The sequence below is a fragment of the Choloepus didactylus genome, chromosome 3, assembly GCF_015220235.1.
Source record: "Choloepus didactylus isolate mChoDid1 chromosome 3, mChoDid1.pri, whole genome shotgun sequence".
NCBI classification, from domain to species: domain Eukaryota; kingdom Metazoa; phylum Chordata; class Mammalia; order Pilosa; family Megalonychidae; genus Choloepus; species Choloepus didactylus.
The window spans coordinates 152,714,713-152,741,807 of record NC_051309.1 but is presented as its reverse complement, the minus strand read 5'-3'; the positions used below and the strand labels follow the sequence as shown (position 1 = coordinate 152,741,807).

Sequence of the window (27,095 nt, the reverse complement as noted above, 5' to 3'; positions counted from 1 at the left end):
TTCTGGCCATTTGTCTATCTTCTTTGGAAAGATGTCTATTCAAGTCTTTTGCCCCTTTTATAATTGCATTGTTTGTCTTTTTGTCATTAAGTTGAAGGATTTCTTTTTATATTATGGATATTAAACCTTTATCTGATATGTGATTTCCAAATATTTTCTCCCATTGTGTAGGTTGTTGCTTTACTTTCGTGATAAAGTCCTTTATTGTAAAAAAGTTTTTAATTCTGATGAGGTCCCATTTATCAATCTTTTGTTTTGTGGCTTGTGCTTTGGGTGTAAAGTCTAAGAAAGCATTGTCAACACAAGGTCCTGAAGATGCTTCCCTACGTTTTCTTCTAGGAGTTTGATAGTTCTGGCTCTTATATTTAGGTCTTTGATCCATTTTAAGTTGATGTCTGTATATGATGTGAGGTAGTGGTTCTCCTCCTATTTTTTGCAAATGGAGATCCAGTTTTCCTGAAACCATTTGTTGAAGATACTGTTCTTTCCCAGGAGAGTGGTCTTTGCCCCCTTGTCAAAAACCAGTTGGCCATGAATGTGAGGGTGGATTTCTGAGCTCTCATTTCAATTCCATTGGTCTATATGTCTGTCTTGCCAGTACCATGGTGTTTTGATTACTGTTTTGATATAAGTTTTAAGATCGGGAAGTGTGAGCCCTCCAGTTTCATTCTTGTATTCAAGATGGTTTCAGCTATTTGAGGCCTCTTATCCTTCCATATAAATTTAATGATTGGCTTTTCCATTTCTGCAAAGAAGATTGTTGGAATTTTGATTGAGATTGCACTGAATCTATAAATTGCTTTGGGTATTATTGACATCTTAACAATATTTCATATTTCAGTCTACAAACCAGAATGTGCTTCCATTTAAATCTTCTTTGATTTCTTTTAGCAATGTTTTGTAGTTCCTCAGTTAGATTTATTCCTAGACATTTGATTTGTTAGTTGCCATTGTGAATGGAATTTTTTTCTTGATTTCTTCTTCTGTTTGTTCATTGCTTGTATATAGAATCACTACTGGTTTTTTGGGTATTGCTCTTGTACTTTGCAGAATTAATTTATTACTCTGTGAGCTTTGTTGTGGATTTTTCAGGGTTTTCTGTATATAGGATCATATCATCTGCAAAGAAAGAAAGTTTTACTTCTTCCTTTCCATCTTGGATACCTTTTATTTCTTTTTCTTGCCTAATTGCTCTGGCAAGAACTTCCAGTACAATGTTGAAAAACAATGGTGACAGTGGACATCCTGGTCTTGTTCCTGATCTTAAAGGGAAAGCTTTCAGTCTTTCACCATTAAGTAGGATGTTAGCTGTGGGCTTTTCATATATGCCCTTTATCATATGGAGGAAATTTCCTTCTATTCCTAGTATTCTAAATGTTTTTTATCATAAAGGAGTGATGGATTTTGTCGATCGAATTCCTTTTCTGCATGATTTGAGATGATCATGTGGGTTTTTTCCTTCATTCTGTTAATGTGGTATATTACATTAATTGATTTTCTTATGTTGAACCAACCTTGCACACCACAGATAAATCCCACTTGATCATGGTGTGTAATTCTCTTAACATGCTGTTGGATTCCATCTGCTAGTATTTTGTTGAGGATTTATGCATCTATATTCATAGGAGATATTTGTCTGTAGTTTTCCTTTGGCATCTTTATCTGGCTTTGGTATGAGGATGATGTTGACCTCATAGAATGAATTAAGGAGTGTTCTCTCCTCTTCAGTTTTTTAGACGAGTTTGAGCAGAATTGGAGTTAACTCTTTTTGGAATGTTCGGTGGAATTCCCCTGTGACACCATCTGGTTTGGGCTTTTCTTTGTTTGGAGGCTTTTGGTTACTGATTTAATGTCTTTACTAGTATTTGGTTTGTTGAGATCTTCTACTTCTTCTTGAGTCAATGTAGGTAGTTTGTGTGTTTGTAAGAATTTGTCCATTTCATCTAGGCATCCCTTTCTATTTAATCTCAGTTTCCAGAAGAGGTTTGGTTGACTCAGGCAGGATTAAAGACTGCTGACTGTGAAACTGTATAGTCTCAAGATGGGGGGAGAGGAAGGGTAGAAGGAACACAAGGGCGAAAGTAAGGTAATTAACTGGACAAAGGTAAAAGAAACTAAGTATAGTCTATAGACACTAATTACGTACGTTAGAGAGGTGGTCAGAAGGCAGAAACATGATCCTTGGTTCTGGGGAAAGCTCTCTATGGTTGATAAATATCCTCAATAGCAGCTTAGATATCCCTCACCCACCCAGCACTAATCAGCCCAACCCTCCTGTTCTGATTTTAACCTCCCAAGAGCAGTGGTTTTGGGTGGACAAATGTGTATGCGGTAAAAGCTCCTACCGGAATCCGGGGAGTATGGCAGAGGGGAGTATTTTATCAGCCAGCTAGAGAAAGAATTAGCACAAGAAACTTGGAGGAAAGCAAGGAAACGTGGGCATGGGGGTGGCTTTGTGGTGATATTATAGCAAGGAGGTCAGATTTGGCTTTAATGTCTGATTGAAAGGAATAGGAAAGTGGTGATAAAAGCCATATATTTAAGCAAAAATATTTATGTTTTAGAGGGGTAAGTGACAAAAGATATTTGGCACATAACCTCTATCTTAGAAGGCCTATATTGTTATTGTCAACACAAGTGGATTTATTCCTCACTAAAATGAAAGTTTCACGCAAATTTCACCTTGAGTTCGAGGGCCTAGTTCCGTATTTAGCAATTGATCAACTTGATTTCTTTCCTAAGCAAAAGAGGGTCACTTGTGAACAATAGGGATATTTTCCTCTATAAGGCTGAGCAACTGACCTGGCCATTAAGAAAGAACAAAAGACTTAAAAATATAGGCTCCACTTAAAGTTTCTAATTCCCATGTTATTATTAATAGTGATAATAATAGCAAACATTTATACGCACCCATATGCCAAGCACTGTTGAATGACTCTACCTGGGAGAAGTTCTGATAAAATTAGTGAAAAGTTTAGGATTTGTGGAGAGTATGATTTCTAATTATATCCAGATGTATGGTGTGCAGTCAGGATAGGAGTTTACTGCAAAGCAGGCAGAATTTAGAGAACTCTCTTTGAGGTCCATATTTCTTCTAAGATTATTTTTATCCCAGCTTTTCCCTAGGTCTTCTCAAGGTTAAAAGAAGACCTGGGCCACTTCCATTTTTTAGAGTCACCAGGTGTATTTTAAAAATAAAGAAATGCCAATAGGGTTAAAAAAAAAAAAAAAAAAAGTAATGTTTTGGTTTTTAAAAATGCAGCACAGTGTAATTATGTCATTCCTGTGATAGACACAAGACTTATAAAAAATATTAATTCATAATAGATTTAGGCCAGTCTGATCTAATAACAGGGCATAATTTAAAGCAGTAAAACAGGTATATTTTTCAATCCTATCAGAATATCTCTGACCGTTGTGTAACTTGGTTTGAAGAATATACCTGAATATCTCAACTCGTAAGATCCTGGACGTAAGTTCAGGATCAGGTGACCTTTATACCCCCACCCCCACCCACCCACACGCCCTCCCTCACCCTGTGTGAACCCCTCTCCTAGACTTGCTTCCTCAAACAAGCTGATTCTCAGCCAAAATCTCTAAATATTTAAAGTGGTAACCCAGAGTTCCCAAACATTTCTTTTTCTGCCTTTCTCATGTCTTTCCCCAAGTCCTAGGCTCCTCAAATCCCACTGCAACTAGCTGGGCCGCCTTCTACTTCATGAGGAATGTGGGTGAGGAAAGCCCTTCTCCCAGGGCCAAGGCACCATGTGATCAGACTTGGTTTGCCCACAGACAGGCTCAGCAGTCAGAACACTGACAGATCAGGCTGACAGAAACCCTCCCTCCAGCAGCATCTAGAGAGAGGAGAGAAGGGGGCCAGAGAGCAAGCCACTTTGTAAAAGTGGCTCTTCCCAGGCAATCAGAGCTGGTCCACACCCACCATCCTCCCAAGGCTAGGGGGGAGACGGTGATGATGGAGAAAGAGCCCCATGCCTTTACTTCACAGCATGCCCTTGAGCTCCAAGCTTTCCTTTCCCTCTTCTTGTCTTGTAGTGGCCACAGTAAAAAGCTCCATTTGGCAGTGTGGTGGTGCTCTTGTCTATAAATAGAAACACTGGCCCCTCTCCCAGTATAATACAAGACAGACCTATGCATCGGTTATGTAATCTTTGGTTTGATGACTTCATCAGAAAGGGTGGGGCAATAAGAGAGAAAGGTACAAATGGGAGAAGAGTAGCTCAGGAGAAAAACCTCTTTCTGGCAGCTATGCAGAAGACAGCTGAAGCTCCTTCCTCTCCCACCCCCAATCTCTGCCATTTTTAAATCAAGGAAAGAAAGGTAGCAAACATATGGGTAAAATTCCTAATTCTTGGAGCAGCTGACAAACCACTTACAGCCCCTGTTTCCTGACAGCAACCACTTAAGATACCCACAGATGCTGCCTCTCTTCTGTGGGGCAGGTTTCACAGCCCCTGTGCCTGGGGCTTTTCCTACAGCCCCACAGAGAATATACTCTGTGGAGGCAAATGGTAGTTTCACCCATCTCTGGAGTTCCTGACCTGGAAAGGTTGGGTTGCCAAGGCCTGTAGTTTCAAGCCTAGAATGGAGAAAACCACAAGGAGCAGAGTGGTGCTGTAAAGGGTAAGCTTATCCAGGTGGGTCAAAGAATTCTTGGAAGGTGATCAGTGCCCTTCAGAGCCATCTCTGGGACTTAGGAGCTCTTTGTTGGCCTACTTGCTGAACCTGGAGCCAAACCCAGCTCATTTGTGCCATGTCCAGGTCTTGAAAGGGGAATTGCCACTTAGGTATGCCAATTGCACACTCCAGAACATAAGCTGGGCTCATGAAGAAATAGTCTAGGTCCTTGAACTCAACACATTCCATTCATGTCAGATTAGACTTACTTTTAATGAGTATTTAAAAATAAAAAATAAAAAAAAAATTAAAAGTAATATATGTTCATAGTAAAAAATTTAAAGAGTGTAAAAATCACCTGTAACCCTTGACTAACAAGATTATTCTGTAGCGATTGTATTAGAATCTGCTTTTTTTCCTCCCAATTATATATTGTAAGCTTTTTTTTCTATGTGATTAGACAGTCTGCGAAAGCATGATTTTTATTGGCTGTCTAGTATTCATGGTATGGATGTACTGTAATTTATTTAATCAAGCTCCTATTGTTGCACACTAATGAACTTTTAACCAATTTAGAGTTGCTTTGGTGGTGGAATTAATCACAACAAAAGGGATCAAAAGGATTCTATAATTTACATCAAAGGCAGAGGAAAAGCATAACTCTCAGAGTTGTGTTTCCACTGAAGGAACCTATGGTTACTAAGTTCAAAGCGCTGATAAGGACAAATGGTATTTTTGTTGTTTTTACCCCCAAGAAAGTCCTTGAAAGCCTGACCTTCCTGTGGCTGGTGGCACCCTCACTTCTTGCACTGGGCTGCCAACTTTAACCCTTTCTTTAATCTTCAAAGAAAGCTCCGGTAAGGGGTTTAGAGAAGCAGTCTATCTTTTTTTTCTCCTTTCCGGTCGTACCTGATATTGATTTAGGCTAGAGTTGATCAGAGCCAATTAGTCAGTTCCATTCAGCAAATATTTATTCCACTGCAACTGTGGACCTAGCTCTGTGCCAAATGCTGGAAAGATTCAGATAGTCCCTGTCTCCAAGGAGCTAAAGACCTTGCTGGGATTGATGCCATAAGGCTATCACCCTGCCAGAAAATTGTAACTGAGCATTTGGAAAACTGAAACTTTCTACCTCTCCCATGTTACCTAGTAAGAGACAGTAGGGTGTATAATCATGTAAATCCCATGATCATGAGCATAGAAAATATTGATATTGAATGGGGTGGGTTGGCTGGGAGGAATTATAAGAACACTCCAAAATTTTAACAGCAGTTACCTCTGAGTATTGGAAATATGAGGGGCTTTTTAAATATTTTTCTGCATTATTTTTTCCAAATTCTCCACAGTGATCAGGGAAAACAAATTAGCAAAATGTATTTTTTTAAAAAATAGTTCCTTTGTCAAATCACTAGATAGGGACTTATTCTGCTTAGTGAAAACCAAGAAAGAAAACCAAGTGCAACGTCTTAATTCATTATCTTAGAGCTAAGCTAGAACCAGAAACACAGCTCAACCCTTACCTTCTGGACCTGCTTCTTTTTTTATTTTTCTTAAAAGCATGATTGAGAGGTTATAGCAATAACAGTAATAACAGCATGGTGTTTGTTATGTGGTCAGGATGTGCAAGTCTCTGGACTCATATGAAGGGCTTCTTCTTAGAGGACTAACAGAGAACTTTGCTGAACCTGTTTGACAACCTTAGCTTTGGGCCCCAAATTACTGCTGTTTCAGTGATAAAGTTTCCTAAAGTGATAAACTGTACCTCAAAACTCAATTGTCTTGGGGGCACAACCACCACACGTCATAAAGCAAACTTTTTCCCAGGCTTGTTAATAATCCATTGAGACAGAGGGGTTTTTATGAGGTGGGGCAGATTAAGATGCTGCTATGAATTTATTGTAAGCAACTCTACAAACCCACAGTGAAAATTTGTTCTGGAAAAGGAAAGTCTCTAAAAGAAGCCACCGTCCTGAAAACAAATTTCTGCCTTGACACTTGATCAACTTCAAAGGGAATTGTAAGGTTTTATTTCTTTTTGTTTTCTTCCTTCCACTTATGGTTGAATGGTCTAATCTTATGCCCTTTCTTTAAATGTCAAAATTGTTACTACAGTTGCATCTCAACTTTGGGCATCAAACAACATATAAAAAATGGTGTTGGTTTTTTTGTACTCTTTCATTTTCATCCTTTTAATCCCAATAGAGTTTCTACCTTAATACTCTACATCCATACCCTTTCCTTCTCCCCATTTCCTTTTACTCCAGATTCTTCCTGGGTGGTCTGCTCAATTTAGACCAGATGCATTGTTTAGGTTGGTGGAAAAGTTAGAATCCCAAAGACACCAGCTGTGGGACTTCAGGCAAGTTATTTAAACTCTCAAAGCCTCAAAAAAATGAGTTTAATTACTCAGGTTAAAGTACCTAACAGAGTGCTTTGAATATAGTAGGCACCATAAGTGTTAGTTTCTTCTATTGTTGTCTCTGGTCTTCTCCATATTAGATGAACCCTTTCCAAACAGAAGGGACTTTCCTCAAATCATAGCTATCCATAGTTTTACCTTATATCAGACCAGGGGATGTCTGCTTCCTTAGCAAGGGAGTTACACTGCACTCACTCCTTCTTCAGTCTTGGCTGCTCCGAAGCCTCCACCACAGAGCTGTGACTGGAATAATGACCTTTCTAGAAGAATCTTGCATTGAGCTCCTTTCAGAATTCTTGGATTTGTGATGCATACATCACTGACCTGGGCAGCCCTTTGAAAACATGAGAGTTTTGTTTCAAATGCAGGAGAATTTGCAATAGCAACCTAAGCAACTCTACACTCTGACTTGCTTTTGAAAGTACAGGGTTTGCAATCTAACCAGGGCACAGAGAGCTGGGATGCCCCAGGTTACATTCTGTGCCCATAAGCCAGGATTATTTGGCCCAATGATTCTCAAACTATGGTGCCATCACAATCACCGGGGTGGCTTGTTAAAAAACCCCCAGACACTACACAGTAAACCCTAAATTAAACCATGGACTATAGTTACTAATACAGTTATAAAAATATGCTATCATCAATTGTGACAAATGTTACACACACACATATACCCAGAAGTTCTGATTCAGTAGCCCTGGGATGGAGCCTGAGACTTTGCATTTCGAACAAGCTCCTGGGTGATACTAACGCAGGAACCACACTTGGAGAACCACTGATTTAGCCCATTATTGTTCCAAACCACCCTTGCTGGAAGTGGAGGTTTTTAGCATATTCTTAGCCATTTCCTGCCTAAGCACTTTATTAACAACTCCATCTCCAAAGTTTCCATTGTCAAGGAGAGAAATCTTATGAATATGATTTTCACTTGCGGGGGTGGAAACTGAAACAGAGGAGTCAGAAGGCTTCCCAAACCACAGAGGCCACCAAGTCACCACCCTGAGCCTCCCGGAGTCACAGCCAGGTGCCTCCCACCAGCCTCCACATGGGTGTTGGATTCATCCTGTGCTGCTCACTGACATGCAACTGCTGAACTCTCTCCCAGCAAGCATGATGTTCACTGTGAAACGTTAGCTTTCACCTTTGAAAAGAGTTCCTCCCCCTGAAACTTAAAACTTGAATAAGACCTTCTCTATGCAGAAGAAAGCCTCTGAATACTGGCAAAAGGTCGGACATAAAAGTCTCTTTGATTCATAGTACTAGGCAAAGACTGGGCTAAGGATCAATTTAATTTGTTTAAATTACTTGATCAGGTTCGGTCTGGGCGGAAAACACAGATTTGTTTCTGGAGCACGCCTTAGGTTGGTTATGTTCCTTTACTTTTTCCTACAATGAAGAGTCCCCCTCTTTCTGTCCCCATTTCCCCCGCTCCCGTTTCCTTCCCGGCCACTACACGGTACTGCGGGGACTGGGAATTGCGCCAGCCCGAGCGCGCTGCAGCCTCCCGGGCTCGTGCTGGCGAGCGGCGTGCGCGGGGTGAGGCCCTCCGCGGGCCCCTGGGCGGATCGCAGGAGCCCCCCGCGCCGCCCCTGCCCGCGCGGAGAACCGCCGTGTCACTTTCTTTGTTCGGAAAGCCTGGGCGGAGAGGCGTTTTGGGGCCTGCGGGAACGCAAGGGCCCCGCTCCTGACTTCTTAGTCGAGAGTGCCCTAAGGACTTGTAAGGATATAGAGTCGAGTTGAGAGGCTAAATTACACCCAGGGGACTTTTTAAACAAAATCCTAAATTTCATTTAGGTTGTTCGTAGGCAGCGCAATTGCAAAGACTCTGAGCCAGAGGCAGTGGTGCCGGGCAGACCCGAGGCTCCTTCCTCATCGCCCCCCTCCGCGCCCTGGCTTTGTGTAGCCCGCGGTACGGGGAACCGCCACTAATCCCCCCACCCCCCATCCCCACCATCTCCTCCTGCGCCCAGTCTTTCCTTTTCCTTCAACGTCTTCTCCCCCCAACCCTCCCCAACCTGAAATCTCCCTCCCTTCTAGCTAGAAGAAAAGTCGGTAACAAGAAACCAGTTCAGTGTCAGCCGGGGAGAGGGGGGAGATAACCCCAGAGATACATGGCAGTGGAGAGAGAACTCATTTTGTGTAAAGAGGGCCTCGAGTCACCAGGGAATTCCTGGATTGTCTCAGGCTGTCGTGTGTGATGTCCATCACGCCGCGCGAACACCATCTGCTCGGTATTATGCTCTCAGTTGCCAGGCTACCTGCTGTACGCAGTAACACTTGACTGCCTGGCTCCACGTCCGCAGCGTTAGCCCAGACGCGCGGGGCGGGGGACTGAGCGCGGGAGGGAGGGACGGGAGTCATGATTAAGCCATCTGCAAGTGGGGGCAGGGGGCCGGACGCGGCGCGGGCGGAGCAGGAGGGCCGGGTGGCGCAGGACCGGGCTGACACCACCATCTGCTGGGCCAGAGGAAGAACAGCAGCTTGCTCCTGGTTTCCCTGACCAGGAAAGCCTGAAAAGGGCTGAAGCCCTGGGCATTCTCAAACCGGTTATCCACAAGGTCCCGTCTCCCAGTCGCATCACTGCAGGCAGTTTTTTTGTGATTCCCCCCTCTCCAAGAAGCCTGCGATCTTTGGTTCGCCGCCAGCAACCCCGGCCCCTCTCACCCAAACACTGTGCATGTTCTTGAAAACACTTCAGAGAAATAAAGCTTCCCTACGCACAGATTTATAAATAAACAGCTGGCTGCTCTTGGGAGATATTTTTACCACAGCTGGTTTTTGAAGTCGAAAACTGCCTCTTCGGGGGAGGCAGCGTGTTTTTTTACACCTCCTACCTCTCTCTAGCCTTAAGAAAATTGCTAAGATCTTTTTTGTAGAGGGGGAAGATGTGTAAAATAGGCTCATTGGTTGTGATTTTTTTCCCTCCCTTCATCTTAAGATTATGAGGGTATGAGAAGTAATGAATATCTATGTAGCCGTTGGATTTCTGAAAGGAAGAGACTGTATTAAGATTCTTGGTAGAAGGCAAGGGAGGTCTTTGGGCAGGGGGTGGAGTGGAGAACAAGCCAGTAATTAAAACTAAAAATACTGCATCATTTGGCTTCAAGGCATTACATTTTGCATGACGAAAGCTCAGCCTGGTTTTCTCTAATTGCACAACATAGTGTGTGTCGTCCTTAGAAACAAGAGCTGTAGCTTGAATTCCTGAAATTGGACAGACTGTTTCTCATTAAGCCCTCTTTGGAGGTTAAAAGGAGCCAGGTAATATGCAACAGTTAATGGCCTCAGCCAGCTTAATTTGTAAGGCAAGTCTCTTGGTTTACCTTCACACTTTGGAATACACACCTGAGGCTGGGGATCCGGGTGTCTCTCACGCTCTATTAAATGCAACAGAGCTTTTTAGGAAAGTCGTAAAGGTTTATCAAGCTAGATTCACAGATGTTTAATATAGGAAGGCAATCCTTTAAGAATGCTATACATAGCCCCTTTTGCTACTCACATCTTTGGGTCTTTAGTGAGAAACCTGAAGGCAAAACCTTTGGGAGGGAATAATTTGGAGAAATATATAATTCTGCTAAGTAACAACCTTACTATCCCTTTGGGACGGTTTTTCTTCTCTCTGTGCTTATATATATGTAGTTGTAAACTGTATCAGCTCAGTGATCCCATTTGCCTCTCCTTTCTTCTGCTGGGTGGGGAGGCTGGGAAAGCACCATGTCTCCATTGCCTACCAGCTTTTCTGAGCATGTTCTTCAGCCATGCAGGGCAGTTGCCCAGGACAGGACTATCTCCGCGTGCCCGAAGACAGACGGGGCCAGTCGGGACCAGCCCTCTCATAAAATCAAGCTGATGAAAATTTTATCTTCCCTCAAGTCTCATTTCCTTTCCAACTCTTTCCATCTTATCAAAACTGGAAAGAATCTGGTGTCCAGTTTACTGAAATATACAGAAAAAAATATCTGTTTATCTGTATTTTTGCTGATTGGTTAACTATTATACTTCAGTGTGAATTACTTTGTTGAAGTGTTAACTCAGTCAGCCATTTGTCTCTAAATGTGGGAAGAAACAACTTTATCCGCTTGGAAGGAATGACTTGGAAAACAGGTAGACAGGGATGGGGAGAGCGGGGAAGACCCTGAAATATCTAGACCTTGCATGGGTCAGTAATAAAGTAAACTTTTTGGTAGCATAAAGGTTCCATTTACTAGCTGTGTGACCTAGACTACAGCACTTAACCAACCAGAACTTCTTAGACTGTTTCTGGGGTGAGAGGAGTGATATTTTTGTTTAGTCAGGGGATTTTTTTTGTTTGCTGTGCTTGCTTTGTTTTGCTTCCATGGGTAGATGGAGGGAAGAGAGCTACTGACAATACAGTTTAGGTATCTTACAGGTGAAAAGAAAAGCATGAATGGCTCAGCATTGAAAAGAGGGAAGGGAGTACAGCGAGCCCAGGCTGTGGGGATTCGAATCCAGGGCTGCTTGTCTCTAGGACAGACAAATAAGGCTCTGTTAAATGTCTTGAGGAAACTGCCAGCATGGCTACTATCTACATTGAAGAGGTAAGAAAGCAAGAAGGGAAACATTAAAATCCAGCTCAACTGGGTAAAGCTTTTTAAAAATAAGTATAAAATTATTCACATTCATTTCTTATTATTTAGGCATCATAATAGTACCTCAAAATATGGCTGTATCTATTCATATATGTGTGCCCATTTAATTTGTATACATTTCAGAAGACTGCTCTTCTATGTTCAGATTAATTGCTTAGAACTTAAATGAATTAGAAGGAACGATTTCTGTGGAGTGTTCAGACAGTACTTGCCATTGCCAGGTGTGCTTGGTGGAATGAATGTGAACATGAAAGAAAGCATCTCTTTACTTCCAAGAAACTGGATCTTAAGATTGCACTCCTACTCTTCTCATTAGCTATTTTTTCCTGAAGTCTGCACCATCAGCCTGTTACAAACTTCTTCTCTGAGCACATTCTCCAAGTATTCACTTGCGCTGTGTGTGATTAGGTCCTTTCCATTTTGCTTTCTATTTCCTAAGGAACAGTCCTGAAATTTGCCATCATTTGACTGATCTACCCATAATTATAAAATCAAAAACCTAATCCAACTCCCTACATTAAAATTATCCCAGACATGTCAGACTCGATCCTATTTTTAAATATGTCACAAGATTACAAAGCTTTGGTCAATGTAACCCATTTCTAGTTCTCACCATCAATAACTATAACCATCAGGAATCTTTTTAATATCAAAGCTCTCAAGTGTTATAATTGCTAGAATTCCAATAAATACCAGATCTGTCAATTAATAAATTCCAGGAGTCTTCGATAAATGTTTCTCCTACTTGTTAATAAGAAGTCCGTTTTGATCAGGTAAACTAATGGGTAAGTTTGGGATGCCTTCCTTTCAAGTTGAAGGTGAGTCCAGCTTAAGCACGTACTCCCCTTCATTTGGAGGAACACAGGATGTTGGTTGAAAACCCCATCCCCATCTGTTGTTCAGTCCCATCCAGAACAGATGGGACTTGGTCTCAGATCTCTCAGAGCCTCCTGTAGCCTTTCCAGTTCTGCTGTGGTAAGGCCAGGTATGAGTAATACCCGGTTGTGTTTAGGGAAATGTCATGTGTGCCACCCAGGACCCTTCAGGTCCACAAGCTGGGGCCTCTGGCCCATTGCCCTTTCCCCATGCTTGCCCTGCAAATGGCAACGAGACCCCATGTGAATCCCTGCTCCTCTCTCTTCCTGCCCCCCAGGAGCAGCACTCAGTTGGACTTCCCCGGACCACAGGCCCCATGCAGTCATCAGTGCCCCCAGGCTCGGGCAGCCTGGTCTCAGGAGCCAGTCCCGCGGGTCCCGGCTTCCTGGGCAGCCAGCCCCAGGCAGCCATCATGAAGCAGATGCTCATCGATCAGCGGGCCCAGCTGATGGAGCAACAGAAGCAACAGTTCCTGCGGGAGCAGAGGCAGCAGCAGCAGCAGCAGCAGCAGCAGATCCTGGCGGAGCAGGTAACATGCTCCCTCAGCGTGAGTCATTCATTCAGCAAACATTTATTCAGCACCTGCCCTCAGTGAGGGAATCACAGTTCATGTCCTTCATTGAGATCCTCCCAGTCTAGCAATACCCATCATCACAGAGAAACCGACAGAGTTTAGAACTGTGAATTAGTTAGGCTTTTTCCTATCATGAATTAGTTTGTTCTTAAAAGACAGGCTTCAGCCATCAGTTTTGAAGGTCCGTTTAAAGGAGACATTTCTTCAATTCAAGCCTTGACTGCTTCTGATTTCTGGTACAGGGGTCTGCATAAACACATTCTTCATGAGCCCTCATTTTTCTAGCATAAAGAAAAAAAGGAAATCTGTTTATTTTTTGGAAGGAAGTGGTGGGAGGAGGGATCAAGGAGAATTCTATAGAATTGAACAATATTCACAATTGCATAACAATGGAGCCTGCAGAACTACCTGGAAATTGAACTAGAGTCCCAGAAAGGGTGCAAACATAAGAAATTTCCCAATAGCTTTTAAAATAGCTCAGAAATCTTAAAGGAAGGCACAGTACAAATAAAGCTTTACTTTAGATATCTTTGTCCACCTTTGCCATATAATTCCTCCAGCTTTGAAAGAAAGCCTTCCCTGTGGACTGCTCCTGTAGGTTTCAATTTGTTTTGTTTTTAGAGCTGCCCTCATGCTGGGTTTAGTATTATCCCAGGGAAAGGTCCGAGGCCTTCCCCAAGAGACCCCTAGATGGTTCCTGTGGGATTAGGAACAGAGCACCTCTCATAGCAGGCTATTTTCTTCTAGGGGGTGTAAGCTTAAAGCCCAACATAGCTCTGCCCCATAGTTACCCTTCTAGAATGTTCCTAATAGGCTCTGAATTTTGGAAATTTGCCTAGCACCCACCACACATATACAGGATACCGTGTGGAACATAGGCATGCTGAGGGCCCTACTAACCAAGAGCAGCAGTTAAAAGCAGCACCAGTCATCCCCAAACAGAAAAATTGCACCACTGAACACAGTTCCTTTTTTTTTTTTGCTTTTTTGCTCCTGAACAGCTGTGTAATTATCTCTCTTTTTACCAAGGTCAGTCAACCGCCTGGCAGCTATTTTACAAACAAACCTCTATCCCTCTCACCCTGCATAAGGTGTGTGACAAGAAACCATGCTAATATCTCTCAGGCAGTGATAAATGGAGCTGCTGAGGGGAATCTGGGCTTTGTAAATCCTCCCCTCAGCCAATCCCAGGGAATTTCAGATGTGCCTGGTGCTTTGAGCGATGGCTTTTGATATGTGTGCCATGGCGAAGGCACAGAGGGAAGGCAGGGTAACCAGGCAGAGCTCTACTGAGCCAGCCTGGGGGTGTTCCCACTTGGCAAGGTCAGCCCAATCTGGGGAAGGAGGAGAGCCCCGAGAAGAACTGAGGCATTAGAATAATGCTCACGGACTAGGAGGCCAGAAAATGGAGAGACCCCTGAGAATCCAGGACTCAGAGCAATATAGCACAGACTCCTTGGGGAAGTGCGAAGATGCAACCTGAGCATAATTCCTGAACAGCTGTGGGCACCAAGAAATAGTAAGGGACCAGTGAAAGAACACTTGACTCAGGGTCAGACTGTGTCCAATCTTCTGCCTGTGCTGTGATTTTAGAAAAAGCCACTTTACCTCACTCAGCATCTGCCAGATTATGTTTTACTCATTTACCAGCCTTCCTTGCATAGCTGTATTAAGGATCACATAAGATAATGTATGGGAATTTTTTTTGAGAACTGCACAGATGTATGTGGGGACCTGTCACATGATCCTGATGTCAAGGAAGAGGCACCATTTGGGACTAGGCAACAAGTGCAACAGAGAGACTGTGTTTAAGAGCGCAAGTCAACACAGCATCTTACCTGCACCGGGAGACTGTGTGTACAAGGCAGAGCCAGTACTGGAACCTGAGTCAGGCCCACCCAGACCCCGAACCCATCGCCGGCTACCCTGAGGTTATTCCGGTTGTAACTGTGGCAATTAATTTCTTATTTAATTTAGGAAGATTGGCTGAGGAGTGGCTTTTAAATGCCCAGCGTACTCTCCATAACGACCTTATTGCTGCCTAAAAGATTAGCAATTAATTAACAATTTCAACAGTTTTGTGTAAAACACCATGGTAAGCATCACGGGGAGCAGGGCAGAGGCTGCCTGGTCTTGTCGAGAAAAACAAGAAGAAAAAAGAAAAAAATAGAAAAGAACAAAAACAAAAGAAAAAACAGAAATAAACACATGCATTCAGTAGTGGTCAATGTGTGTTATTTTTATAATGAACAGTCCAAAGAGCAGGCACCTTGCTGTACGTTCTTTATAACCCTTGCAGATAAAAGGTGCTTAATGAATATTCAGCAGCTGTAGAAAGGAGGTTAAATGACATGCCGAAGGTCACGTGGCTACTTGACGGCAGACCTAGAACTAAAACCTCTTTTCTCTGCTCTTTCCACTCCTCTCTCATTTTCTTTCCCTGTTCACCTACAGTATGATAATGATCATAATAGTCTTTCCGGGATATTGGTAAAACGAATAGCAGTGCAGAATCCCCAAGAGCGTAAAAAAGAAAGACTAAAGCACAGCCTCATGGTGTATGTGGAATCCCACGCATTTTCCTCAAGGCAGTAAATGCTGTGTATTTTACTTATAGAGATGTATTTTACAGACAGTGTGGCCCCATGGGAATCAGATTAGCCTCTTTTTACAACTCCTGAAAATCCCATCTTCCTATGCCCAAAGCATCTATTTAGGTCATTGACAATTAATTGCCTGTCCTTTGGATCCAGGTCCCCACAATGCCAAGGAAAGCATTCAGGCTGATGTTGGAAGGTCCAAGTCAAAACTGCTTCCTTCAGTACACACTCCTGGGGACCCGGTAGTTCTACACATCACAAATGTGTACAGATGTTCACCAAAAGTCAGGTACAAGAAGGTTCAAAGAAGCAGTATTTGTGACAGCCAAAGACTGGAACACCCTAAATGACTGTCACCAGTAGAATGGGTAAACAAATTCTGGTATATTCTTATGATGGAATACTATTCAACAGTGAGAATGAATAACCACAGCTACACATGTAACATGGATGAGTCTCACACACATAAGGAGGAATGCAAGAAGCCAGACACAAAAAATAGTGTAAGACTCCATTTATATAAGGTACAAAAACAGACATGACTTACCTATGTTGTTGAAAGTTGGGATAGCAGTTCCCCTGGGTCAGAGGGAAGGTAGTGACTGGGAAGGGGGACAAGGGGCAATGTTTCTTGGTCTGGATTCTGGTTACCCGGAATGTGTTTGTTTTGTGACAGTGCATCAGACTGCACACTTATGATTTGTGCACTCATCTGGATGCATGTTATTCTTCAATATAAGGTTTACTGTAAATAAAACAACTGCCTTCCTCAGATATTTAATTGCATGCTCTCTCCCCACCTCGTCTCCCCTACCCCTCTTGTCCTCCCTTGTTCCAGCAGTTGCAGCAGTCACATTTACCCCGGCAGCACCTCCAACAGCAGCGGAATCCATACCCAGTGCAGCAGGTCAATCAGTTTCAAGGTGAGGCCAGTGCACACCTCTTCCATTTCATACCTTCCAGTTGTGAAGTGTAAGTGATCATGTAGCCAGTGACATTGCCTTTTATGTTGTATTTATGTTAAGGTAATACTCAAAATATCTAACAACTGGTAGGGGAAGGGTAGCAACCAATCAGAAGGGATTCCTGGAGACCCCCTCCTGTGCCCAGAATTAACCTTTTGGTTGCTGGATCATATATACTCTTAGGAGGCCCAGGGGAGCAGCTGGGTGCCTGTCAGAGGGGTGGGGGTTGGTGCTGCTCAGGTTCTGGGGAGCTACTATTTACCAACAGTACAGAAGTATTTAGATAGTTTAATAACCAATAAGGACATACAGGTGCCTGTTGGCCCAATACCAGCCTTGTTTATGTCTATATCATCATCTGAGTGACCACAGGGATAAATCATGTGCCACTGCTTTCTTGCTAATCCCAGCAGGTCTGGCTTCATACCAGACAACCAAAGTGGAAGAATCTGGCTAGCAGCAGCCACTGACTCCTGCCAAAGATAGACGACAAAGAGCACTTTGAGGCCCATTTGAAGGTCTTGATCCCACTACCATTTGGCAAAATCCCAAATCATGAGCTCATGAGCCATGGGTGAGCTGTGTATCCAATACTGGCCATCCTTTGTAAATGTGGACGGTCCCCTCAAATACCAAACCCACCCATCTCCAGTAGAGAGAGTCCTTAAAGACGCTAACCAGTCTCAACCACAGGAGTTTTCCAGGGGCTACAAGGGCCACGTAGCAACAAAATCCTGATTCCCATCCTCTGCCCTTTTGTGGACCTAGAGCAGTGTGTCCTAACTCCCCGACTGATCTCTGTCTCTTTAAGAATCTGCAAAGCCATGAAGACCCTTCCACAGAAGTATGCATGTATGTTAATATATACAAACTTCATGTATCATTTCACAAGGGTTACAGACCCTCCTGAACTGTAGCAATAGGCTGTGGGTAAAAAAATTCCTGACCTAGAGTAACGTTTTTCAAACTTTGGGTTGCAGCCCATGAGTAAGTTGTGAAAACAATTAGATAGGTCACATTTTTTTAAATGAAATCAATGGAAAAGGAATTATCAGAGGGTGTCATAGTAAAGGAAACTTTTTTTTCTGTTTCTGTTATAAACCCATATGTGTATACTGGATCACAGTGTAAAATATATTTCTTACTGTGGGTTGTGGTTTAAAGAGTCTGAAAACCACTGATTTCACTCACTGAAGATTACAATGAGTCTACTAGGGCTTGAGAAGTTACCACACCCTTCCACCCGGATATCATGTTGGATACCTTTGGACTTGACACAAGGAAGGACAAAAGGAATTGAGCTGTCCACAGCGTTCTGTGTACTAGATCAGCACCAGTATTCTTGGAAGAATTATTTTTCCCATTTATCGTAGGTAGAGGGATGGGGAGTAGCCCTTATTATATTTGCAGTTTTTGTTGCCAGTAGAATGCCCTCCCTTCATACCTGTAGTTCTTAAACTTTACCCTGCAGAGCTTGTTCAAACACAGAGTTTCTGATTCAGTAGATCTGATGCAGGGCCTGTGTACTTGGGGGACCACACTGAGAACCGCAGCTTTACAGTATGAACTAATGAGAAACGTAAAATCTGACAAACCTGGCATAGAGTCCCTTGAGTTTTCAAGGTTCATAACTCATTTATTATTTTTTTAAATAAAGGGATCAAGCAAAATTTAATCATTCCTCTGCATTATGAAATATATATACTCTTTTGTACATGCTATTCTCAGTGCTTTCAGTCCAGTTTTAAAGCCCTACTCCTTGAACTTTTCTAAAATCCCAAACCACAGGTAGTCAATCTACAAATTTAGGCTTTATCTACAATCTAGAGATTTAGGACAATCAATGACATATTAGGGTTCCTGAGACGATTGTTTTGAGACGTGATAAATTGTTTGCTATCTTCAGCATCTTCATGCATATTACTGGCACCCTAAATATCATGATGTTGTACATTTGAGAAAATAGCAAATTGATAGACAGAAAATATTGTCCTTGAAGAGAAGTTCTGGTAGGGATAACTTCCTACGTGGTACTCTCACCACTACTCATGTCAAAGGTCTTACTATCTTTCTCTCACTGAGTTCTGTGCCTCTGGGCAAATGTTCCATTCCTATGGAGAAATAATTATTTCACAAATATAGGCTCCTTGTGAGTGAAAATAAAACACAGACCCTTTTAGGAAAATATGCCTCTTTATATGAATATGGGGGGTTCTCTTTGACATTGTGATGTTAACCAGCAGACAAGAAAATTAATTTGACTACAGTCTCACAGAAGAAGTAGTCTGTTGTTGAAATAAGTAGTAATCAGATAAAGACTAAAGTTAGTTCTTTGGATGCATTTGAAATTTTTTCCTTTGTATATTTAAAATTACTGACACCATAAAACTAGATTAATAAAAGTCTCTTTTTCTCCTGTAAGTTGAAAATGTAGTGCTGGTTGCTGATTTTAAAAGGCCTCCTTTTCCTAACAATTACTTCTAGATAGTGCAGTAATTTACACCAAGTAAAAATAAAGGTTGGCTTGGATTAATATTTCAATACCTCTTAAAGGGCATTGCAGCATTTCTGTCCTCTAAAGAAGGAACCTGTTTCTCATTCACAAAATTAGTCCAGGCAATATCTAGTTTCTTTTCCTCAATGTTTACATTATAAACATATAACAAAATGTCCAAATTATGAAAGCCCTGGCATCTATTTTCAGCAGCCCATCAGCCCGTTGATGTAATTTGGGTCTATCCAATGAGTCTCTGAGACAGCAATATTTTTCCCTTAAATTTTTTTATAAACAACTCAATAACCCATTTCACCACAGTTGATCAGATTGGCCATGCAATCAATACAAATTTAGTCATTAAGGTCACAAAACTTCGTAAAAAGATTACAAGTGGCATGCAGTATAAACTGTCCAGTGTTTAACCAGGAACTTTTGATTTAAAAAAAAAATCATTTAGATGTAATTAAGCTTAAAACAAAAATTTGAAACATTTCTAGGGGTCCTCCCCCAGACTTTCAGATTTCCCCACAGTAAACATTTCATTTTTCAATGCAGCATGATATTGATCTCAAGCCACAAAAACTTAAGTCATAATCAAAATTCCCATAATTTTCTTTCTTAAAGAAAGAAAGAAAAAATATGGAGACATATTTGCTGCCCAGAAATCAATAACCCCATCAGGAAGACAAAAACATGCTTCAGTTAACTGCCAAGGTGCCAAGTTTAACAAGGTTAGGCTATTCTCATCTGGTTTCTCATCACAGTTCCAAGGTGGGATAAAATTTGCTTATAATATCGATTGGCTCCCATGCTGCATCTTCCTTAAATGTCCAGGAAAAAGTGTTTTTCTCTTTCTCATAGACTTAATCATTAGCAGAGATATAGAAAAATCCATTCTTGTGCACCTCCCAGGCCTTTACAACATTGACTGGTATTCTAAGGGTGACATTTTCATCCTGTCGGCTGGTTTGGAAATTTCCTGGGAAAGGAAGGACTCACTGAAAAGCCTAATTAGGGTCGAGTGACTTGGTGTTGATACTCTGACCAACTTTTAAACAGTATCATTAAAACTGTGTTAGCAATCTGCCTAGAGAAGTAGCTATTGCTGATTTGAAGTAGTGGACTTTGGAGAAATGCATGAAGTTCATTGCCAGGTAGCAAGTAGCGGGATGATTTCTTTTTCCAACTCAGGAAGCTGGCCAGCTTGCACTGACATGTGAAGAGTCAGAGCATCTGGAGCTTGTGGAAATCTACAGAGTGGATCCAAAAAATTCCCCATCTGTCGAAGTAGCTTCTTAGCAGCAGTGGCCTTTAACCTCTCAAATGCTACACAAGTCTGAAGGGAAATTAGTCTAATGGCCTTTATTGACAGTGCTCTTTACTGAACCATGTTCCACTTCACAAATAGAATATGCAGAGTGATCGGCCATTTCTTCTAAGTTAAACCCGGAGGTGAATTATCTCTCACCTCCAAGGAAGATAGCACCTTGTAGGTTGAAGATGGCTTCATATCCAGAAGACTGAAAAGGAAATTGCTTCTGAAATGTGAACTAAAATATTATCAGGGTATACTAAGTGGAAAAATGAACTACAAAAATGTGGGTACAATATGATCCCAATTTTTGTAGGTGTCTATTTATACATATATAAAGGAGTCATTAGCCGTGGTTAATAGTGGGAATACAGAAGGCTTTTCAATATTTTCCTGATTTTCCACAATCGGCAGATATTATATCAGAAAGATTATAATATTTTTACTAAAGATTTGTTATCAAAGTAGATCCTTTCATATGAAGGAATTTTGTCATTCCAAAAGAAAATCCCAACAACTTGTTCCAGTATATTAATTATCAAGAAGAGTGAATGGTGTGTATCCTTTCTTCCCTGTAGGTTCCCCCCAGGATATAGCAGCTGTGAGAAGCCAAGCAGCCCTCCAGAGCATGCGAACATCACGGTTGATGGCCCAGAATGCAGGCATGATGGGAATGGGGCCCTCTCAGAACCCAGGGACCATGGCCTCAGCAGCAGCCCAGTCAGAGATGGGACTGGCCCCGTATAGCACCACGCCTACCAGCCAACCAGGAATGTACAGCATGAGCACAGGAATGACCCAAATGTTGCAGCACCCAAGCCAAAGTGGTATGAGCATCACACATAATCAAGCCCAGGGGCCGAGGCAGCCTGCCTCTGGGCAGGGGGTTGGAATGGTGAGTGGTTTTGGTCAGAGCATGCTGGTGAACTCGGCCATGACCCAGCAGCACCAGCAGATGAAAGGGCCTGTGGGCCAGGCCTTGCCAAGGCCCCAAGCCCCACCAAGGCTTCAGAGCATCATGGGAACCATCCAGCAAGGAGCACAAAGCTGGCAGCAGAGGAGCCTACAGGGGATGCCTGGCAGGACTAGTGGAGAATTAGGGCCATTCAACAATGGCGCCAGCTACCCTCTTCAGGCTGGACAGCCAAGACTGGCCAAGCAACACTTCCCACAGGGACTGAGCCCATCAGTTGTAGACACTAACACTGGCACAGTGAGAACCCTCAACCCAGCTGCCATGGGTCGGCAGATGATGCCGTCCCTCCCAGGGCAGCAGGGCACCAGCCAGGCGAGGCCAATGGTCATGTCTGGCCTGAGCCAGGGTATCCCTGGCATGCCGGGGTTCAGCCAGCCCCCGGCACAGCAACAGATGCCAAGTGGCAGCTTTGCTCCCAGCAGCCAGAGTCAAGCCTATGACGGGAACGCCCCTCAGGATCTGTCATACAATTACAGTGGCGAAGGGGCTGGGGCCTCCTTCCCTGGCCTTCAGGACAGTGCAGACCTGGTGGACTCCATCATCAAAGGTGGCCCAGGGGATGAGTGGATGCAGGAGCTTGATGAGTTATTTGGAAATCCCTAGTCAAGAGAAGCCCTAGTAGCCACAACTTGAGTGGTTCAAGTTTAAAAGGTGAAAAAGAAACAGGATGTTGGCCCATCCTTGTTTTTTATCTGTTTTTTTAACCCGTGTAAACTGAGCAAAACTGCAGCTGCCTGACAGTGGAAGATCTGGGTGGCTGTTCCCAGCACGGCTCGGCCTTATTTCACCTGATCTTGGCACAGCAATCAAGACGCCATGCAGATCCCTGCTGCAGAGCAGGAGACACACCGAGAGGTGGGGGTGGAGGCAAAGCCAGCCCAGGGCCCACTGCTCAGCCCTCTCTTGGATCACCTGGCCCAGCAAGAGCTGCTCAAGCCAACAGGGACTGTTTTACAAGGAGAGGTATCCATCAGCCCCTCCTGCCCCAGGTCCAGAGGCTGCAGCTTTGGAGACAAAAAACGACAGAGCCTTGGGCCAAGAGATGCCCACAGACTCGGCTGGTGATTGTGCAGGCCAAGTGCTCAGATGGGAAATACACTGAACCCCGAGTGGAGAGAGATGTGAGGCCTCAAGACAAGCCACTGTATTTGGAGGATAGGCAAGAAAAACAATGATATAGTCACAGGGAGATTACAAAGGATCCTTTCAGCCTTTCTCCTGCCCCAGGGTGACCCTCAGGAATTTAGAGACCTTGCTGCCAGCTGCTTCCCAAGGAGAGCCAGGTGAGCTTGGAGGAGGGTCCCTCAGCCATCGTAAGGGGCAGCCCTCTGATGGTGACCAGTGGCCGTTACTCCGGATAGTTGGCTGGAGCCTCCCCAGGGCCCAGTCCCACACCAGCTCATCCAAGCAGTTCCTACCTGCTTCTGGCAGCCACAGGGTGCAGACACCACTGCTGGACTCTGTCTCTGGTGGCCCGGCTGCCCCGCTGCCCTCCCCTGCTTTCATTCCTCCTTGCCGCCACCCCAGCCTGCCCTTGCTTTCCTTACAGACTACCCAAGAAGAAATGAAGATTATGTCTTTAGGGAGCCTGGAGAGAGTCAAAATAAATGGAAAAAAAAAAAAAAAAAAAAAAAAAAAAAAAGAACTTAGACAATGCCTGAAATGCAAAGGAGACACTGGAGTGTTCTTTCTCTGGAATGTGTAAAGTTGAGTGAATATTCTCTGCCTGGAACTGAGAAAGCTGTTCTGACGTTGGGTTTATAGGAGCCGCATCTGATCTACAGACCTAGGGAGGAATGGCCTGGAGCTCGCGGGTTCTGGCTCCCTTTGGGAAGTCCCCGGGGTGAGCTTCTAAACCCCGCATTTTGCTGCCCATAATTCCTATTCCCCAGAAAGACAAGTATAAACCCTTGAGAGAGTAGAAGCTAAAAATCAACTGCTGCACCTTACACATTTTGATTACAAAAAGGGGGGAAATATGCATGGTTCCTTTAACAAGGGCAAAGCAATCCGCTTCAAAAGTCCTGCACGGTGGTTCTCTCTGTCATTCACTCAAAGCTGCCCTAAGCGAGCTCTGCCGGGAGGAATCCACAACTCCCCTGTCGTGAGCCTGGCTTTAGTCCTTGCCTCCCCTCCCACTATCCCATGCGGCATAATTACTGTCATAAGCGAGCACGGGTGGCGGGTACATTCTTCCTGTCGCCCCCTCCGTCCTGCCCTGAATGCTGGTTCCCTCCTGTGCACTCACGCCACCCCGTGGAGGGCTGGTCCAGCGGGCGCTGGGGGAAACCCCAGAGAAGGGGCGTTTGCAGGGAGCGCTGGAGGGGACGCAGAGAGCAGGTGGTGGACAAACATTGCCCTTGACTTGCTCTCCACGCACCAGGGTCTAGGGATCTGCTCAGCACGAGGCAGGATGCGGGCAGAGGGGCCGGGTTGTCGGGAGCCCAGGCGGGGGCTGTCCTCTGTCAGGTACTCCTATTCACCTCCCTGAAAGGTGAGGGCCGCCACCAGGGAAACTCTGAGTGGAAACCGACAAAAACCAAAAAAAGAAAAAGAAAAAAGCAAGCAGACGAGAGGACACAATACATACCTTTTTCCGAAAGGTACAGGGAATAAATATATAAGCAATGATGAGAAATCGGAGGTGGCTGATGGAGGGAGGGAGGCTCCATTATCTTTTAAAAGCTTCCTCCAAGTGCTCAGTATGGGGACCAATAGAGAGGTAGATTTTAATAAGGCGGTTTTGTTTTGTTTTTGTTTTTACTACGGTGCTGATGTATATGTAATGTCTAAAAAAGTTATTTGTAAATAAGTTTTTACAATACTGCAGATATCACTGGGTCTACTATCTGTAAAAAAATATATACATATAAATATATATATACTGTTTGTTTAAAATAGAGTATTTTTATTTCATTCCTTAACTCATCATCACAGCAGTGGTATTGCACTTCAGATGACATCTAATTACTAATTTGTACTGTATGACCGGATGGCAACTTGCTCCATTTTATTCAGATTTTTCTAGTTTTCAGTTTTTACTTTGTACATTGAGCATTGCTTATTTTCCTTTTAAGAAATGTACAGAACTCTGAAATGTAGAAATGAAGTGATGTTGACATACCACTTTTAAAGAAAAGAAAAAAAAACAAATAAAAGATCATTATCTGAATCAATCCAAAGTATAGTTCATTTTTTTAATTGACACTGGATCTACACCCTTAATTAGGCACGTATATTATTCCTGGGTTTTAATTGTTTAACTGCGGTTTTGTTCTCAAATTTTTCATATCATTATTTAAACATTTAATAATAGAGATCAATCATTCACAGCCATTCAACCGCAGGACTAAAACTTTCTTAATTTGCTTCAGTGCTCCAAGGCATGTGGCAGAGGGAGGGGAAGGGACTCAACTTTGAAAGGAATATACTTAAGAGCATTTGCAGATTTAGTACAGTCTCCAACCAAATTTCCAACAGGTTCATTCAGAGGACCTGAAAAATTGATAGTAAATTTTTTATGCAAAAAAGGGAAGAAAAATCAAGGAATATATTTGGGGCAAAGAAATAAAGGGGTCTTGCCCCACTGTAGTAGATATTGTCAGTAAACACCCTCCCCTGTTCCCCAAGTGTGCTTTACTTCCAACAGCCCTCACAGCAACCCCCTTTAGAGGACTGCCCCTGGGCTCCTGGCCTGCACCCACCCAAAGAGAGTTGAAAGTGCCTAGAAGGCAACATGCCCCATATTGACCCTTAGCCAGTGACTCACTGGTGGAGGAGAATGAAGGTCCAGTTTTTTGCCTGGATAAACTCTGATATGTCATCTATACTCCAGAGCTCCCCTGTAGGATCAGCAGAGGCGGGGGCCTTGCCTGAAGTTGCCCCAGGGCTTGACTTTTCCCCTTCTGTCCTGTTTCCCACACTCCCTTTACACGTTCCCTTTCCTGGGAGCCCTTCGTTAATAAATCACGTGGATGTGAATCCACCTCTCAGAAGCCACTTCTAGCAGACTCAACCTAAGACTCTCCATCAAACTTTTAAAAGGATGGTAAAACAACAGCTTTCAAAACCTGTCTGGGTGAAGCAGAGAAATAGGCCACAAGAACAGAGTAGAGTCTTCATCAAAAATAAATACAAAACAAAAGTGAGTTTTGATACATACCAACCAAGGAGTAGAATGAATTTGACAGGGGAAGAAAAGGACCCATGGTGGATGGTGGGCTGTGGTTCCAGGCTGGCTGACAATAAACACCACAGAGAAAAGGGTTGCCCTGGACTTTGACCTGATGATACGGGCTTAATAATCTACTGGGTAACATTGGATAGAAAAATGAATTGATTCAGAGCAGGAGAAAGGCTGCCAATACAAGTAAACATGTGAGAAGTGTCAGGTACTCCTCCTATTCCCGATGAATTAAAACCACCTATTTTTTATTTATACTAAAATGTGTTCTGCACTGGAAGAATGGAATACCTTTCTCCTTTAAAACAATTTCTTTTAACTAATCTTATTGTTCTTCACAAAATCCCAGTGCAGTAAGTGGGTGGCAGGGGGCAGAGGGAGAGCAAGAATAAACATCCTATCTAGGAAGTCCCAGGGCAAAAGGAGGTTAGTTTATTGCTGACAGATTAAAGAACATTCCAAAAATTAGATGAGCTGTTTCTGCCTTTGAGCATTCTTTTCAGGGAAGACTGTCTGGTTAAAAAGGATGATTAACAAATAACCTGATATTTTTCCTCATTAATGACTTTTTTTAGTCCCACCCCACCTCACAAAGAAAAGGGGAGGGGAGTAAAAATATCTGCGAAGGGAGAAGCCCTGCTTAACTACCAATTTGCATAACCAGTCCTTTATCTTTTTATTAACTTTTTCGTTTCTTTTATCTTCAGTTTTCTCCTCTATTCCTTTTTTTTTTTTTTTTAAGTTCTAAGGACCTCTGAGTCCCAAGTTGGTGTCCTCTAGACGAGGTGCTGCAGACACCGACCTCATTTCATGCACCCGGCAGAGGTAACTACTGCAGCTCGTGCACACGCTGAGCCCAGCGTCCCTGCCACATACACGGCAGCTGCCAGGCTGGCACTAACGCTGCAGCTCCATCAGACCACTGGATCTCAAGTCAAGCATACAGACTCACCATAAAGAATCTTCTGAACTACCAAGAACCTGAATTAGGTTTTAATTTATCTTCAGTCTTTTTTAATTTTATATTATGATAATTTTCAAGCAATCAGAAAACTAGAAAGAATAGTACAATGAATACCTATACACTCACCAGTGAGATTCAATAATCATCGTTGTATATGTTTCTTCATAAATATATTTTGTACCATTTCAAAGTGAGTTAAACACATTCTACCACTTCATCCTTAAATGTCTCACAAGCAGCTCCAAAAAATTAGTACATTCTCATGTCTAAGCATAAGATCATTTTCACATCTAACGTAATTAGCATTAATTCCCTAACATCTAATTCTCATTCCGTATTCAAACTTTCCCAGTTGTCTTTTATAGCTCCTTTTTTTCTAACCAGGATTCGAGCAAGGATCCCACATTGCCATTTGGTTTTCATGCCTCTTAAGAGTCTTAAATATAGAAGAGTTCTTCACCATCCCTTTCTTCGTGACATTCAC

General features: G+C 43.0%; 1 protein-coding gene across 1 annotated transcript in view; it reads left to right on the top strand.

Moving 5' to 3' along the window:
• Window positions 1-23,109, top strand: part of MAML3 (mastermind like transcriptional coactivator 3) — a 440,660-nt gene extending 417,551 nt beyond the window's left edge. The window contains 3 exon segments of the mRNA XM_037830699.1: window positions 12,818-13,069; window positions 16,553-16,637; window positions 21,067-23,109. Coding sequence (XP_037686627.1) covers window positions 12,818-13,069; window positions 16,553-16,637; window positions 21,067-22,067 — 1,338 coding nt within the window. The 3' untranslated portion in view covers window positions 22,068-23,109.
• Window positions 23,110-27,095: the final 3,986 nt, after the last annotated feature.